This window comes from Prinia subflava, chromosome 17 (assembly GCF_021018805.1).
Source record: "Prinia subflava isolate CZ2003 ecotype Zambia chromosome 17, Cam_Psub_1.2, whole genome shotgun sequence".
NCBI classification, from domain to species: Eukaryota; Metazoa; Chordata; class Aves; order Passeriformes; family Cisticolidae; genus Prinia; species Prinia subflava.
The window spans coordinates 15255815-15269697 of record NC_086263.1 but is presented as its reverse complement, the minus strand read 5'-3'; the positions used below and the strand labels follow the sequence as shown (position 1 = coordinate 15269697).

Below are 13883 nucleotides of genomic sequence, written 5' to 3'. Positions count from 1 at the left end.
GGGGCCGTGCACCCACCTGGGGTTTATCCCAGGGACTTTCTCCGTGTTGGACGCTGCTGCCCTGCCCTTGAAGGCGTCCCTGTCGATCCTCTTGCCCCTCCTGGACGGGGCCGAGTCGGAGATGGTGTAGCCCCGGGGCCGGTGGCCCGAGGGCGAGCGGGGCGAGGTGACAGCTGCGGCGGCAGCGCCCGTCCCGGCGGCCCTGCCGTCCTCCCCCCTGCCCAGCCAGCCGCCCAGCCCTTCCCCTTCCAGGTTCCCCGACTGCGACTTGGATTTCACTTCTGTGCTCAGCCTCCGGGGCACCTCCCGCCCGCTGGCGTCCTTGAGCACCTCCTGCAGCGTCTGCAGCTCCGGGGAGGAGCTGGACTTGCTGAGGGGCTGCGAGGGCTGGAACGAGAGCTCCTCCAGAGCCCGGCCCTCCTCCCGCCCGATGGGGATCCCGCCCTCCACCAGCTCCTCCGACTTGAGAGACTTGTCTTCCTGGCTGGACGTGGAGGAGGACTGGAAATAAAAAAAAAGAGAGAAAAGATGAACGGTTTTCACGGAATCAGAGAATCCCGGAATGGTTTGGTCGGGATAGACCTTAAAGCTCATCCCATGGGGAGCCTGGGACACTGCCAGGGGTCCAGGGGCAGCCACAGCTTCTCTGGGCACCCTGCCCACCCTCACAGGGAAGGATTCCTGGGACAGCTGGAATAAAAGCTGACACCAGCAATGCTCAGGCACCCCAACACTTCCAAGGGCAGGAAGGAGCACAGAGGTCCCTGATAAAACAGGGATGTTGCCCTGAATCCCCCCAGTGCCATCAGTGGGCTGTTTGTGAGGGTCCCACGAGGGTGCCATGGACAATCCCCGCTGCTGTCCTTACCCTGCTGTAGGAGTCCTGGCCTTTCCTAAACCTCTCCTCGCTCAGGACGTGCTCCGAACACGAGGTCTCCACGTCCTCGCTCTCGGGGGACTCTGCGGGGGACTCGGCCTCCCTGAGCTCCATGTCCCCCGGGCTGCCCTCCTCCAGCACCACGGCGGATTCTACGGAGACACGGGCACGGGGCTGTGAGAGGGGACATGGGCAGCCCCCTCCTCTCCTCTCCTCTCCTCTCCTCTCGAGCACCAGCCTTTTCCCCACGGGATCTCAAGGGAAGGCCATGCGGAAGGAAGGAGTGCCCTGGCATCTCCTGGCTCCCCTTTCTTGCAGGGAATAAATCACCTCGCCCTCACAGCCTGCCTCGGCCCGAGGAAGGGCAGCTGGGTTTTTACCCAATTGTTGCTGATGGACAAGCAGGGATGAGGAACGGGACCTTGGAGGTGGGTTACAGGACAGACACAACTACAGAGGTGTAGAAAGTACGGGGTAAAAGCTCACTGGAGACATCAGCTCTGTGCAAGGGTGCAACAAAGGGAGCTTTCCTTGTACTGAAATCAGCGCTCCCGTGCCTTGAGGCCTACAAGGAGATAAGAAATTTTCCTGGGAGCCATTTCCTTGCAGTTTGGCAGCTTTCCTAGAATGCCTCGGGAGAAGCAGGAAGATTCAGCCCTGAACGTGTGGAAGGACGAGAGCAGGGGTGACATTGGTGGCATCTGCTCGGACACACAGGGAGTGGAACCACACTGACAAAAAAGCTCCCTGCCTACGTGGAGGATTTAACCTTGGATCTGCTCCAGGCACTGACCACAGGGGTGAGTCTGACCAAAGGCTCCTCCTGGCCTTGCTTTTTGTCCTGAGGAAAAGGCTGGAGAACAGGAGGCTTCCCATTATGCACACAAGGGACTGGAAGACCAATCTGAAAGGCCAAGATTTGTTTTCCAAAATAATAATAGTAATAAAACAAAAAATTAGCACACACAAAAATATAAAGAAAATCAGCAAAATTAAAAAATAAAAAAACAAAGAAAAAAATCACTAAAGCAGCTTTTCCTGGATTGATTTCAGCTCGCAGGACCAAAGTTATTTCAAAGAAGCAATTAAGAGTTAGCATTGCACACACAAACCTTCTAAAAATACAAAACAAACCAAAAGGAACCAAAACAACGTGCTGATCTGGTTAGCTGTCCAAGCCAGAACACACCTGCAGATACCCAATGTTTCCAAGCTCCCCTCCTACAGCACTGCCAAGATTGCTGGTGCTTTGAAACAACCCAAGCACTAATTATTCTTTAGGTGGGAAGAGAATAACAGGAGCAGAGAGAAGTACAGAAAAATATTGAACTGCAGCAGCTCTGTGTTGCTTTGAGAGGCCTCTGACAGCAACCAGCAGCATTTCAGAACACACCACTGCTCTGCTGGGAGTCTTCCAGTGAAGGAAAGAGGCAGAAAGACATTTGAACCCTCTAATTAAGATCACAAAGCATTGCAGGTTATCAAAGCAATGCAGGTGTTGTGCTCATAAGGTTTGTAATTTGATCTCCACTTCATTTAATTATGAAATCAATTTTACTGAAGTGGAGAAAGATTTTACGTTATTACAGAGCCTTTAAAAGGTAGAATTTAGCAGGTTTTCCACTGAAATATATTTCTTTTTTATTTAACAATCTCTTAACCAGCCTCCATGCTGGCTGAACTTTATCCATATACCAAATATATACATATTATCAGCTGCTTTTATCTTTCTGTGCCCAATTCTGGCAGATCCCTGTGGGCTGAGCAGCTCCAAGGGGAGCCTGTCCTGCAGCACACACTGCTCTCCTCACAACTGGGAGCTTTTCCACTGAGCAGAACACAAAGCCAATTGGAAAATGAAGCTGCAAACGAAGAATTAATTCATCCAGCCACATTTTGACAGGTCATTTAACACTGGACTCATGACTCATAAGCTGCCCCAGCTAAAAGCAAAGTTGCTTTAAGGAATTGTCTGCACTTGCAAATGTTGGATCTGGCTTGGACTTCTTCATGCTAGTCAAGATCCCATTTGTTGAGAGTGATGAGACTGGGGACAGACAGGAGACATGGAAGGGGAAAATGAGGGATGAGGGATACATTTTCTATGAATCAGAGGTGTTCTTCTATGGCAATACTGTTTGGTTGGTTTTTTCCTTAAAGATATATAAATATACCTGCCCAGGATATGCTCCTGTGCAACTTCCCTTGACAACTGGACTGGTACATGGAAGAGAAAGAGGCCACTGCAAAGGGAAATCAAGTGAGCAGCTACATCAAAAAGAAGGAGAGACTATATGAAAAAAATATAAAAAAATTAAAAAGCACAGAGTTTAAAATGTAACCAAGAGCCTAGTTTAAAACAAACAAATAAATAAATGAAACAAAGGAAAGAACAAGCTGGGATAAGCTCACCAGATGCCAAAGGGATACTTTAAGGGCACAAGGTCTCAACATGAATAAGGAGGAATAAACATCCAACAGTGCAGGCTCCAACTGCTCCCTTTGCAGAAGGCATTTTTTGAGGCTTAGGAACAGAAAATCCCTTCCTGATATCCCAGCACACACAGGAAATCAGGCTGAGCCTTTCCTGACCTGCACAAGGTCATTTTAAACCCACAGAAGAGTCAGAAAAATCTGGGTAAAGTCTCACAGAGGTTTAACTCCTAAAGAGGCAGAACAGGCATGTGACAGTCTGACAGCTAAAATTCTTCCAGTCACTGCCCAGCCAGCTCCAGCAAGTCTGGTTAACAAGGATGTGGCCAAAATTCCTCTCAGACTGGCACAGGAGTGGCTTTCAGGTGGTATGGGCTCAGCTCTCCACTTAGCTCCATATACCACACATTTTTAGAGCCACAAAAATGTTTACAGAAAAGAATTTGTTTGTTTGTAAGAGGTGATAATTTGATTTTGACTCCAATTTTTTGTTTACACGTCCTGAAATACTATAACATACCTTGCCCTGCTTAAAACAAAGCTGAAAACTGGTATTTTTTACCAGACTTCCAGAACATCCATCCCATTTTTCCCCAGCAAAGCCTGGTCTGCTGGTACCACTGCTCAATTCTGATGGTGCCTGCAGTGCTCAGAGCCTCAGCTCTGTTGGATATCACTGGTAAGAGCCTGAGCAGAAGGCTTTAAAAATTGCAGCTGCTGGTCAACACCAATCTCCCAACATTAACAACATTTTTAAGAGGAACTAGCACCACATTAAACAGGGTGAAAATCCTTGGCCACTGTGTTAAAATCAAGCCGGCAAATGAAACTCGAGTGGTTCAACTGCAGGCTGAGCAGTCCTTTTCAGAGGTGGGTAAATCCAACAGGATTTGCATTCTGCTATAAAAGCCAGAGGCAACCAACTCCTCCTGGCTGGCAAGGTTTGCAACAGGCCTTGCCCCAGGAACCTGGAGCTCCGAGCACCTGACACAGACTCCCAAACTGAAGACAAATGGAAATGGAAACACTGCATGGAAAGATCCATCCACAAGTGGGATGCCCAGATCAGCCCCAAACGAGTGGGAGAGGGAACAGATCCATGACTTTGCTCATTTTCATTTGGGGAACACACCAAGCACACGACTCCTCCAAAGCAGCTCCGTTACTCCCCCATCCTCCTCCTCCTCCAGCAGAAGCGAGGAGGAAGGGGATTTTTCACTTCTAGGGACAAGAACGGATTCCCTTTCTCATTGCTGCCCTCCCTCACGCCCCCAGCTGCTCTAGAAGCCCTGCAGGGAGGGAGGCAGCAGAGCCCGGAGCTGTGCCCGCCCTGCCGGCAGCTCCCACCTGTGTTGGAGCGCTGCAGCAGCGAGGGCTTGGCCGTGCCCGTGGCCAGGCTGGAGGAGGGCACGGACAGGGATTTGTACAGAGCTGTCTCCCGGTGCTCCTTGAAGCGTTCTGCAGCCATCAGGGCGTTGGAGAGCTCCTGCAGGGGCATGTTGTTGATGTCTGAGGAGAAGGGGCTCAGCGGGTTCTCCAGGCTCATCAGCCAGCTCGTGTTGCCTGCACCAGACAATGGGGGAAGTGGTCAGTACTCCCAGCTCTCCCAGGGGTTACAGATCCTGTTGAAAATGCTCAAATTGTTTGGGTATTTGCAATTAAAAAATCCAAACGGAGCAAGTTCTTGGTTCTTCTGCAGAATGGCTTGATTAAGTTGCTCTGCAGTGCTCTGCACTTCACCCCGAGCTCCTCAAAACCCATCCCTGGTAACTCACTGCTACAGCAGATTCCCAAAGGCATCCAGAACACTCAGGTATCCTAATTAACCCCAGGTCAGTTATTTTCCCATGGAACAGCTTTCGGTTGAAACAGATAATTCCTGTTAATCTTGTGGAACACATTGGTGTTCAAGCATTTTGACCTTGAACAGGTTGCTATTCCTTCCGTAAGAGCAAACACAACGGAGCTGCCCAGACTTGTGGCTGCCCCTGGATCCCTGGCAGTGCCCAACCCAGGCTGGACAGGGCTTGGAGGAGCCTGGCACAGTGGGAGGTGTCCCTGCCATGGCAGGGGTGGCACTGGATGGGCTTTGAGGTCCCTTCCAACCCAACCCATCCCATGGTTGGATAGTTTCAGCAGGCAGTAAGCCATATACAGACCCATTCACACCTAAATATGGATTTTTCTCCTTCCCCCAGGCTCTGGTGCCTCAGCAGGACCCACCCCACACTCAGGTACCCACCTGTGGGCCTGCGCACCAGGATCTCTGCCCAGCCCTGCGTCAGCAGTGGCACGTAGGCAGCCAGGTTGGCTTTTTCCTTCTGCAGGGCTGTCTGTGGAGCAGGAGTGGCCTTCTCTGGGCGAGCTGCAGGAGCAGGAGGGCCCTGTGTCCCTTGGGAAGTTGAGCCACTGGGAAAATGGGAGGCTGAGCTGTCTAAGGCACCAACACGTAAGGCGTGACCACCTGGCAGGACAGACACAACCGAGGGAGAGCCATGCTTAGTTAGCCCAAAAGCATCTCAGGAATGAGGCTTTTAAGCTCTGCTAGTGGCTGCACACACAATGTCCTAGTTATATTTCCCTTGTCATTACAATTATTATTGTTACTATTATTTTATTGTAATTATTAAACTGCTCTTCTCTCAATCCACAAATTTTCTTACTTTTCTCCTTCCAATTCCTTCCTCCATCCCCCCATGGGGGACAAAGTGAGCACCTGGGTGGGGCTTAGCTGGGGTGAAACCACCAAGAGAATTTGATGTTCCATGTGTTCCTTATAAACCAATTTACGTGCTCACCAAAGCTCTCCTGCAAAGAGAGGGAAGCAGGAGGAGCCCCACCACAGCTGAAACCAACAGCTCCTGCCACCTGCCCCTCACTAAACACCAGACAGCTCCAGATCTCAAATCAGCTCAGGCACAGCAGGCACCTGGACCTTCAGGCTGTGGCAGGGAGAGCCCAGGGTGGGAACTCACCCGACATGGATCGGACTCTGTTGCGGGAGCTCCTGCAAACCTGCTGCCCAGCCTGGGACTCCAGCTTGGCTGGAGCCTCCTTGGTCTGTCTCACTTGCAGAACAGGGTCTGAGCTGTGGGAAAGGAGATATTGGTGGTGTTGAGGGAGGAATCAGCCGTGCTGAACAAATAAAACATTCCTCTTATGCCAAGAGGGAGAACTACAAAGATGTAGCACTGGTTTAAGTGACTTTGTAAGGTGGAGATTTCTAGAAATTGGAGCAACACCTACCTTGATTCTGGGGTGCCCTGGAACTCTTCAGAGTCCAGGCCAAGCAGGGACCTTGTCCCTGTTCCAACACTTGTAGTGATGGTCACCAGCTTGTTACCAACCAGCCACGTCTTGGTCCTTCCTCCAGCCAGCAGAAACTCACCCACGGGAGACCTGGGAACACATTTGGGATGGAGATTCCTCAGGAGGCAGAGAACAGAGCTGGTGCCATTGACCATGCAGGAGGTGCTGCCTGCTCTCCTCCTTTTCACAGCATTTGTGCCACTCTCCTTGGCTGCCAATGTCCCTGTTATCCATCAGGATGATGCCCGAGCTGCTGCAGCACACTGGGATTATCCTGCAAGGACGTGGAGCAAAGCCCTGCTCCCAGACCTTCAGGGCATCTCCTCCAGACTGTCCAGGCTGAGACAAAGGCTGCTTCTCTCCAGTGAAGAGAGACAGAACTACAGAATGTTTTGGGCTAGGAGGAACCTTAAAGCCCATCCAGTGCCACCCCCTGCCATGGCAGGAACACCTCCCACCATCCCAGGTTGCTCCAAGCTCCATTCAAGTGGCCTGGAACACTTCCAGGGGTGGGACATCCTCTGGAAAAACCATTCCAGGGTCTCATCAACTTCACAGGAAAAATCCTTCGCAATATCCCACCTATCCCTGCCCTCTGGCAGTGGGAGCCATTCCCTGTGTCCTGTCCCTCCAGCCCTTGTCCCCAGTCCCTCTCCAGCTCTCCTGGAGCCCCTTTAGACACTGGAAGGGGCTCTAAGGCCTCCCCAGAGCCTTCCCATCTCCAGTCCTCCCTCTCTCACCTCCTTTTTAGCCAAGATTTTATCAGTGAGGAAAGGCTTCAGAGCCTGAGCCTGCCAGAATCCCAACGTTTTTCCACTAATGAAGTGAAACATGACCCTGAATCCAGGCACATGTCCCTGGTCCCTGACTGACCTCTTGGGCACAGCGGTGAAGTTGGAGAAGACATATCGAGCCATCATGTCCAGGCAGGTCTCTGTCAGCTCCAGGTGCAGGTTTTTCAAGTTGTCATCAGCCTGAGCCATGGAGTTTTCATCTGCAGAGCCCAGGCTGGAGCTGGTGATGGACGTTTGGATGCGGCTGCAAGAGAAGGTGCCGGGTGACAGATCCGACTGCGCCTTGTCCCCGTGCCCACGGCCGGGGGATGCAGACCCTGCTGCGCATGCACGTGCCAGCCACCACACCCAGGCCTTGGGAAACAGATTTTGGGATCAGCTCATGTTGTGCTTCCCAGGCTGTTGCTGCAGGAGTGCATTTTCTCTGGAGAGATCCAGTGGCAGCTGGCCGGGCCAGCGCTCTCTGATGTTGGTGGCCCATGGGCAAGTGCACCAAGCAAGGAGTGAGTGGCAGCTCTGAGTTCCTAATCTATGCTGAGGGCAAGCATCCCATGACCAGCACCAGCTTCCCAGGCAGCAGGTTGCCCATGAGCCAGAAACTGGGGCACTCCAGACTTCACTTTATGATCCTGTGGTTTGCTTTTTTCTCTGTTGCATCTCTTCCATATATTGTTTTTTTCCCCTCCAAATTCAATAGCTACGTAAAACCTAATTTAACTTGAAATAGGAAAAAAAAATTGCACTCTGAACAGGAAATTGGCACAAGAATAGAGAGAAGGTCTGCCTTCAAATCAGCCAAATCAGCAAAGCAGTTTAAAACCATTTCTGTTCTAGGCTGGACTGCAGTATTTTAAAAAGACAATTCCTTATGTCATTGTAATACAAACTTAGCTGAGGTACAGCCAAAATTTTTATCACATGGCAACTTCTTTGGCTTCATTAAGGGCAATTATCCGAACTTTTCATTGCTACCATGTATATAGAAATGCAAAAGAAAATCACCTCACGATTAATGGGGAAATCAGAGAATTTTGGAAGAGTTGGGGTTGGAAGGAACCTTAAAGCCCATCCAGTGCCACCCCTGCCATGGCAGGGACACCTTCCACTGTCCCAAGGTGCTCCAAGCCCTGTCCAACCCAGCCTTGGGCACTGCCAGGGATCCAGGGGCAGCCACAGCTTCTCTGGGCACCCTGTGCCAGGGCCTGCCCACCCTCCCAGGGAAGGGTCTCTCCCATAACATGAAGTGTCAGAACTGTAATTGCAATTCAGTCACTTCAGCCTCTCTCCCCCAAACACCATATGGAGCCAAAAATTAAAAAAAAAACCCAAATCAAGTTCCACTGACAGCAATCCTACAGGTTTAAGGCACAAATCTTCAGGTTCAGCAAGGGAAGTGATCCAGAAATATGTTTTATAAACTGGCGTCAATTATTTCACATCTTTCATTGGAGCAGATCAATGTTTGCCATCAAAACCTGCCAATCAATCAAATTAATCTCTGAAATCAAATCTTGTTTTCCTTCGTTGTGGAAGAAACAATTCATATGGGCTGAGCACATCCCTCAGTGCTCTCTGGAAAGACAAATCCAGGTTTTTCATGGCATCCCTCTTATGACCAGGACACTTCATCAGCTCCTTTGGAAGAACAAATCCTAAACTGAGGCCAGAACTGTTCCTACACTGCAAGGAGGGCTCTCCATAACTCTGCAGAGCTTCCAAAGCCTTTCCTGAAACAAATCCCTGCTTGGGAGGCTCAAGTTTTAATGAGTTGTACCCAGGATTCTCACTTGTGCAGAATGCAACCTTTTTCCTTTTTTTGTGCGTGGCTTTTTTAGTTTGTTTGGTTGGTTTTATTTTTCCCTTCACCACCCTTACTTTGAAAATAGAATCTTTCATTTCTAAAGCACCAGAGAACGTGGCACAGTGACCACAGACACCCAGGCTGTGACGTGGCCTTGGGAAGCCTCGGGACACTTTCCCAAAACCTTCGCCTGTGGCCGAGGCCGGTTTGTGATGGGATTACCAAGTCATGCAAGCATCCCACATGCAAATCCACCCTGCTTCCACCCACCCTGGCAGCAGAACCTCCAAGGGCCCAGTTGCTCTTGGATTGTCCCCATTCAAAGTGCCTCTACCTGCGGACCACATGTTCAGACACACTGATGCTGCGGGATCGGAAGGCATCAACTGCAGAGGGTTCTTTCAGCTCTTTCACTGGAGGAGAGTTATTCAAGCCTTGCTTTGCATTTTTGGCTAGTCTTAAACTACTATGTGGAGAAGCACCAAGCCCCAAAAGAGGTCACAGAAGGGAGGAAACCATTGTAGGGATGTAGGTTGAAAGGTCACAGTCACAGGGTCAATATTGGGGGATCCCGGAAGGTGATGGAAAATAAAACAAATGCCAAAAAAAAAGAAAAGGGAAACAAAAAAAAATTAAAACACACAAACAAGCAGAGCTGAAAGCATTAAAAAGACAAACCACATTTTGAAAACAAGATTTTAAATGTGCTACAAAACAAATGAAATTAGTACAAGTTAAAAGAAAAAAACTGGTTGAAATGAAAGTTGGAATACTGGGCTGTTCAGCAAAGGCAAGAGCACCTGAGGGCTCCCTGGGCACAAATTCCTCAAGGCTGAGGGCTTTTGTGCAGTTCAGCCCCCTGTTGTGTTGCACCAACTCACCATGACTCAACACCTGAGGGCTTCCACAGATCCTAAAATGCTTTAGCTGGACTAGACTGCAGCAGTTTTGAATAAGAGACAGGGACCATGTCACCCATCTCTGTCCCCACTAAGCCTGGCCCAAAGCTGAGCTTTCCCCTCAGCCACAACACACCCAGGGCCTCCCAGAGGTGCCCCTCAGCCCTGGGGACACTGAGCCCCCTGTTCCAGACCCTGCCACACTGCAGAGCCAACAAACACCCCCTGGGGATGCTCCTGTGCCACCCCAGGCCCCAGGGAACCCCCTGGGCTCTGAGCTGCCACAGAAAGGAAATTACTGTTCACACTGGCAAGTGCCAGGCACACGTGGGAGATGGCAGCAATTAAGATCCAAGAGGCACTTTAATTAGTCACTGAGATGCACGCCAGGCTTGGGCTAATTTGGGCAGAACAGTTGGTCCAGCAGCTCCCACCCCCAGGGATAAAATGCAGGCACTAATTTAACCCTTCTGGCTGTTCCCAAACACAATTTATTTGCCATCCTCCTCTCAGTGAGCTCTTACATGTCAGATTAGCACCTGGAGGGATCAGAATTTCTCTGTCCTTCTCCCAAGAACCTCTCCCAGATCACTTTTGGCTACAACTGCTGCAGAGAGCACAGGCTCATGCTCAGGGATCATCACCTACACCAACACCAGGACATCCTGCTGGGATCGTTTCCCCTTGGAACACTCAGCACTCAGCTATGGCAGGGAAACATTCTCTGCACTTCAAGAGTGAAAACCAAGCCCAGAAGCTTCTTAGGCAAGGCAACTGGAATCTGCTCCAGGCCTTTCCTCTGTGCCCTGGCCAGAATCCAAGCTCAGCCTGACCCAGAGGCAGTGGCATCCTGCCATTCCAGTGCTTTGGGCACTGCCTGAGGACAGCCACACTCCTCAGCAGAGATTTCTGTGGAAAGAGATCCAGCAAAAGCCTTTAGACACAGTAGTATTCCAACCTGGCAGAATTTAACAGGTTTTTTAAGGGGGAAAAAAAGAAAAAAAAAGATTAGTTGGAATTCTAATTGGAGAGATGAGTGTCAAAAAGCTTCTCTTCCAAGTTTCTGGATGAAAGAGGAGGAGATGGGAGAGATGAAACACAACACAAGGTTTACAGCTGCAGCAGCAGGGCAGGGATGGTGTTTCTGCATTGCAAGACTCTGCTGCAGCCTTGCAGGTGAAGTAGAGGCACTTTCCCCAGGGCTCAGATGCCACCGTGTGCTCACTGCTCACAACACTGAAGCAAGTTAAGTGAACCCATTTAGGTAATCCCTGCAGGTAAAAGGATGTTGAAGAAACCCTGAATGCCTTCCAAGGAATATCTTCCTCTCCTGGCAAATGTGATTTTTGAATGATTGCTGGCAAGAAATGCTCTGACTTCTGAAGGCTTTGCTTAAAACTGTCATGATGGCTTCAAAATTCAAAAAACAAAAAGGGATCAGGACATCCAGACAGACAGAAGGCAGCTGTGTGCCAGCACTGACCTGAGTGGGAACACCATGGAAAAACACACTATGGCTCTCTAATTTATCCAGGTCATTGATCACAACCATTTCTCTGGCAATCATCTGAAAATGACTCGTTACAGATCAGTCATCAAAAGGAGCTGACACAATCCACACGAACATGGGATTCTGTTATCTCTGCTATCACCCTCCTCTGTTCTCTCTGGTAACATTGCACTGGCACAGCCCAGCCTGACACAACTGCTGATTTCCAGAAGTGAACACCAAAAAGGCCCCGAGTGCCTGCACAGGCCTGCGGGTCAGGCAGCGCTGCCTTAGCTGCCCCAGCAGCCTGTCAGCCTGGCTGGATCCCAGCTTTGCACCAAGCTCAGCTGTCTCTGACCTAAAGAGGTTTACTTTGCTTGCTTACTGCACTGCCAGACTGGGATCACTCCTTCAGGGAAACGCAGGGAAGGGCGTGAGCAGGAGAGCAGGGACCACCAAACCCTGCTGGGGTCGAGCAGAATTTACCTCTTTGGCCTCTCGTTCAGGCTGGTGCTGCGAGCCCTGAAGCTGTCCTTCTCAGGGGTGTCATCAAAGGACAGGAGCACGTTGGAGCGCAGGCCCTGCCGTGGGGACAAGAGGTGACAACGTGAACAACACGCGCTGCAGCCGGGGGCTAAAGCACGAGAGCTCACGGAGATGCTCACAAGAAAACCAGCTTCAAACACAGCTAGCTTCTGCTAGCTTCAAACACAGCTTTTCAAGATGTGAGACCAGTTTTTAAGCTGTCAGTTCTCCTGAGCACTGCTGGACTGAGCAGTGCCATTACCTTGGTGATGTAGGGGACAAAGTCCTTGCGGAAGGGCAGGCGGCAGCGGATGAACCACATGGCAATCACATGGTGGGCCAGGCAAACGATGTACTGGTTAAACCTGCAAGAGCACAGAAACCCACAGCTCCACCTGACACACAGAACTGGGCCTTCGCCTGCCCAAAGTGCAAAGGGAAAAAACCCTTCAAAATTCTGCTCGAGAAAAGCAGATTTTTGTCCAAGGTGATGATGTCCTAGAATTGCATCATGGAATTACAGAATGGTTTGGGGGAGAAGAGATCTTAAGAGATCATCCAGTTCCACCTTCCACTATCCCAGGTAGCTCCAAGCCCTGTCCAACCTGGCCTTGGACACTTCCAGGGATCCAGGGGCAGCCTGTTTCTCTGGGCACCCCCACCCTCCCAGGGCAGAAATATCCCTTCTTCAGGAAAAGCCTGAAGACACCAGAATGAGCAACACCCTATGAATAACCCTGAGCCAAAAACTACCAAAAAAAAAGCCTTTCCAAGCTCTCAGTTTCACAGCTGAGAGAGAAGCCAGTGCTGTGGCCTTACTTGGAGGGGTTTGTGTAGGGCAGGGAGATGGCGAAGACGCTGGCGTACTGCTCTGCCGCGAAGTTCCGGTACAGGTGAGGCAGCCTGGCCAGAGCTGCAACAGTCCAACAGCAAAACCAGCACAGGTGAGGCCTCAACACAACCTTTCAACACCCTAACTCAGTCTAATTTCTAATTTTGGGGGTTTTTTCTGAATGATCAGTGACATGCAAGTTAAAGTCACGTCATGCAAGGAGGAGGAGGCAGGTCATGTTTCCATATGGCTGCACGACACAGAGCGTGTCCCTCTCTTCAGTGCAAGAGCTTCACACAGAAAACTTGTAACAACTGAGGTGAACATTTATAACCCAAGCAAGGGCATCACTGTGCATTCCACATGACCAACACCCCCAAACCCCCCACGTTCCACACAAAAACCCCAACTGCAGAAACCGAAGAACATCACGCCTTACTTGACAGAAATTCCAGCAGAGGGATGGCCATGTTGGCCGTGGCAGAGATGTGGGTGAGTTTGACGATGAGCACGGGCAGTGCCTTGATGATGATGTCGGGCATCTCCACGCTGCACACTGACAGTGCCACCACGCACTGGTTGGCGCAGCGGTAGATGAGCCCGTGCTCCAGGCAGTACACGATCTCACGCTGCGAGAGCAGAGGAACGCTCAGCACACCAAAGAACACCCTGAGACACCCCCTCCTGCCTCCTGTCAGCGCCCCACAACGCCCTGCAGGGCTGCAGGGTACCCCTGCTGCAGGGTACCGGCCTGTGTGGCACAGCTGAGTGCTAACACTGAGCTTTAAATGATGCTCTTATCAGGGAACTCGAATCAAGTAGGTAGTTGAGACTTTAGGTTTCTGATTTAACAGATATTTTGTGTTTATAAGGGGCTTACTGCAGAGGGTAAAGTCACTCAGTGACTGTGAGGGGGGACAGGTG

General features: G+C 50.6%; 1 protein-coding gene across 6 annotated transcripts in view; it reads right to left on the bottom strand.

Moving 5' to 3' along the window:
- TSC2 (TSC complex subunit 2) overlaps nt 1-13883 on the bottom strand; it is a 32114-nt gene that overhangs the window by 5841 nt on the left and 12390 nt on the right. Inside the window, exons 22-34 of one of the 6 annotated variants that reach the window (XM_063414624.1) lie at nt 13399-13588; nt 12947-13040; nt 12390-12492; nt 12089-12183; nt 9549-9680; nt 7493-7657; nt 6557-6709; nt 6286-6398; nt 5553-5774; nt 4658-4873; nt 3052-3120; nt 869-1029; nt 17-501 (exon numbers count right to left, since the gene is read on the bottom strand). In XM_063414624.1, the coding sequence (XP_063270694.1) occupies nt 17-501; nt 869-1029; nt 3052-3120; nt 4658-4873; nt 5553-5774; nt 6286-6398; nt 6557-6709; nt 7493-7657; nt 9549-9680; nt 12089-12183; nt 12390-12492; nt 12947-13040; nt 13399-13588 (2198 nt within the window). The remainder of the gene's footprint in view (nt 1-16; nt 502-868; nt 1030-3051; nt 3121-4657; nt 4874-5552; nt 5775-6285; nt 6399-6556; nt 6710-7492; nt 7658-9548; nt 9681-12088; nt 12184-12389; nt 12493-12946; nt 13041-13398; nt 13589-13883) is intronic. The other 5 variants (XM_063414625.1, XM_063414626.1, XM_063414627.1 and 2 more) reach the window with 5 other exon arrangements.